The sequence below is a fragment of the Trifolium pratense genome, linkage group LG4 (genome assembly GCF_020283565.1).
Source record: "Trifolium pratense cultivar HEN17-A07 linkage group LG4, ARS_RC_1.1, whole genome shotgun sequence".
Lineage (NCBI taxonomy): Eukaryota > Viridiplantae > Streptophyta > Magnoliopsida > Fabales > Fabaceae > Trifolium > Trifolium pratense.
The window spans coordinates 29,006,215-29,009,157 of record NC_060062.1 but is presented as its reverse complement, the minus strand read 5'-3'; the positions used below and the strand labels follow the sequence as shown (position 1 = coordinate 29,009,157).

Genomic DNA, 2,943 nt, shown 5'->3' with positions numbered 1-2,943 from the left:
TTTTTGTTTAATTGGCCAAATAGTATGACAAAATATTTTAATTTATATAGATGCTAATATTTTTTTTATTGAAAAGGTAAAATATAAATATTAAATAGTAATATTATAAAGTATAATTTTTTAAGACTATAAAAAAATCTATTTAAACGAAAATAATTTCCGAAAAATAAGCCATTAGATGAGTAAAAAAAAATATTGGTTTAATGGTGAAAGATTTGAATATTATGTTAGGGGTGCCATGTTGGTGTTTCATCCTCCTGTCCAATGTAAAAAAAAATAAAAAAATTGAGAAAAATAAAAAGAATAATCATTTCATTTCCAAACGAAATAGACATAGATCGATCCTCTCCAACCCTCTTCCAGTTTCTGTTATCCCTTATCAGTGTTACTGTTCAAGGGAGAAGAACACCCAAAGGACTTCAACACAACCTCGTCACTTTCCCTTCACTGTGAGTCTCTCTCTCCACTCTCTCTCTCTCTCTCTCTCTCTCTCTCTCTCTCTCTCTCTCTCTCTCTCTCTCACACACACACACACACACACACACACACAATGATTTTTAATTTCCCAGAATTTTAAAAGGGTTCAATGATTCTATCCAATGCAATGAAATTTTGGGTTTCTTTCTTTTGAGTATTTACTTTCCTTGTTTATTCAAAGTTTATATTTTTCTGCTAGTTTCATTTCAATTATCTTCAACAACGGCTCAGTGTGTGACATGATACCCTTTTGTTTATGCAGATTCAATGGTACCCAACTCTTAAAAAACATCAAAGTTATGAACTTTTCTTGTGCCATAACAAAACCCAATTTTCCATTTTGCCAAACAGAAATGCCAATTCTAACATTTGGTCATTCTAAGTTAAGTGCTACCCTAGCTCTTCAATTGCCATGTAGTTGTGTTAGGAAGATAAGGTTGATTACAAAGTTTCAATGTTCTGTTGCTGGTAGGACATATACTTCTAGGACAGGTGATTCGCGGGGACCCAAACGGGGTTCTGGCGAAATTCAAAAAAGGAAGGGAGGACCCTCGTCATCATATCTTGGTTACATTCGTCCTAGTTTATCTGAAATGAAGAACGATAAGGTGGCGTTACGTGAAAATGTTTATCAGTTCTTGCGAGGAATTGGCATTGTTCCTGATGAGCTTGATGGTCTTGAACTTCCTGTTACGGTTGATGTTATGAAGGAGCGGGTTGATTTTCTTCATAACTTGGGGCTTACAATTGAAGATATTAATAATTATCCTCTTGTTCTTGGTTGTAGCGTCAAGAAGAATATGGTTCCTGTGCTTGACTACCTTGGTAAATTGGGAGTTAGGAGATCCACGTTAACACAGTTTTTGCGGAGATACCCGCAAGTGCTTCATGCTAGTGTGGTTGTGGATCTTGTACCGGTGGTAAAGTATCTTCAAGGGATGGATATCAAGCTCAATGATATTCCTCGTGTTCTTGAGAGGTATCCTGAACTAATGGGATTCAAACTTGAGGGTACCATGAGCACATCAGTTGCTTATTTGGTTGGAATTGGTGTTGATAGAAGAGAACTCGGAGGTGTCTTAACTAGATACCCGGAGATTTTGGGGATGCGGGTTGGTAGAATCATCAAGCCTTTTGTGGAGTATTTGGAAAGCTTGGGTATTCCACGGCTAGCCATTGCTAGATTGATAGAGAAACAACCTTATATTCTTGGATTCGATCTGGACGAGAAGGTGAAGCCAAATGTCAAATCCCTTGAAGAGTTTAATGTTAGGAAAACATCACTTGCATCTATAATTGCTCAGTATCCTGAAATCATTGGAACTGACCTAGAGCCGAAGCTTGCCAATAAGAGAAATGTGCTTAATTCTGTGCTTGATTTGGATCATGAGGATTTCGGCTTAATTGTTGAGAAGATGCCGCAGGTAGTTAGCCTCGGTAGTACACCTATGCTGAAGCACGTTGATTTTCTTAAGGATTGCGGGATTTCCGTGGATCAAATGAGGAAGATGATTGTTGGATGCCCTCAACTACTTGCTTTAAACATTGATATCATGAAACTTAGCTTTGATTACTTCCAAAGTGCGATGGAAAGGCCTTTGGAAGACTTGGTTGAATTTCCAGCATTCTTCACATATGGTTTGGAGTCAACAATAAAACCTAGGAATAACATGGTTACCAAGAAAGGATTGAAGTGTTCTCTGGCATGGATGCTTAATTGTTCTAATGAGAAATTTGAGCAACGAATGGACTATGATACTATTGACATGGAAGAGATGGAAATGGAACCGTCATTTGACATGAATTCATTGATGCGACCAAGGAATGATGACTCAGATTCTGATTATGAAGACAGTGATTTTGAAGATGACGATGAATAAAATGATTACCATACTTTAGTAACTAGTCTGCCTAAGAGAATTTTGATCTTCTCTTGGATGATGTTTATACTGATAGTTTCAATGCTGTAATGTACCACTGAAAAGGTATGTATATGATTCACGAGTACAAGTGAAGCATTTCAAAGTTTTGCAGCCTAATTATTCTATTGTTTTAAGGTTTTACCTCTTACATGTTGTTACATGTTGTTTAGTTTTTGACAAGTAGAGCTACTGATGTCATATTCAACTAAAATATTTGTTGTAGTGAAACTCTGGGATTGTGATGAGAAGTTAGTTGACCAACCAATATGAGAGAGTGATTATGTTCCTTTTAGCAAATACATGTTTGGTTTATCTCTATCAATGTCTTGTCTGAATCATCATTATTTTGATTTTAATCTAATGGTTATGAATTGCAACTTGTAGCACCGACACTTCAGATTAAAGACATGTTCATTTTCTGACATGTGTCATTGCTACATTCTATAATTTTATTTTCTCAAATTATTACTGGTATCGACGAGTGAATGCTGTGTTCAATGTCTGTGTCCATGTCATTGCTTCATAGATTGCAGGTACAATAAGT

At 36.2% G+C, this 2,943-nt stretch overlaps 1 protein-coding gene across 1 annotated transcript; it reads left to right on the top strand.

Moving 5' to 3' along the window:
- The first annotated feature begins 294 nt into the window (after nt 1-294).
- On the top strand, nt 295-2,717 carry LOC123921474 (transcription termination factor MTERF4, chloroplastic). Its single transcript, XM_045974033.1, has 2 exons — nt 295-449; nt 740-2,717. Exon 2 carries the CDS (start codon nt 777-779, stop codon nt 2,355-2,357), a length of 1,581 nt encoding a protein of 526 aa, XP_045829989.1. The 5' UTR covers nt 295-449; nt 740-776; the 3' UTR covers nt 2,358-2,717.
- The last annotated feature ends 226 nt before the right edge of the window (nt 2,718-2,943 follow it).

Excerpts from the sequence above, each read along its gene's own strand:
- LOC123921474 (XM_045974033.1), top strand. The coding sequence starts at position 777 with ATGAACTTTTCTTGTGCCATAACAAAACCCAATTTTCCATTTTGCCAA.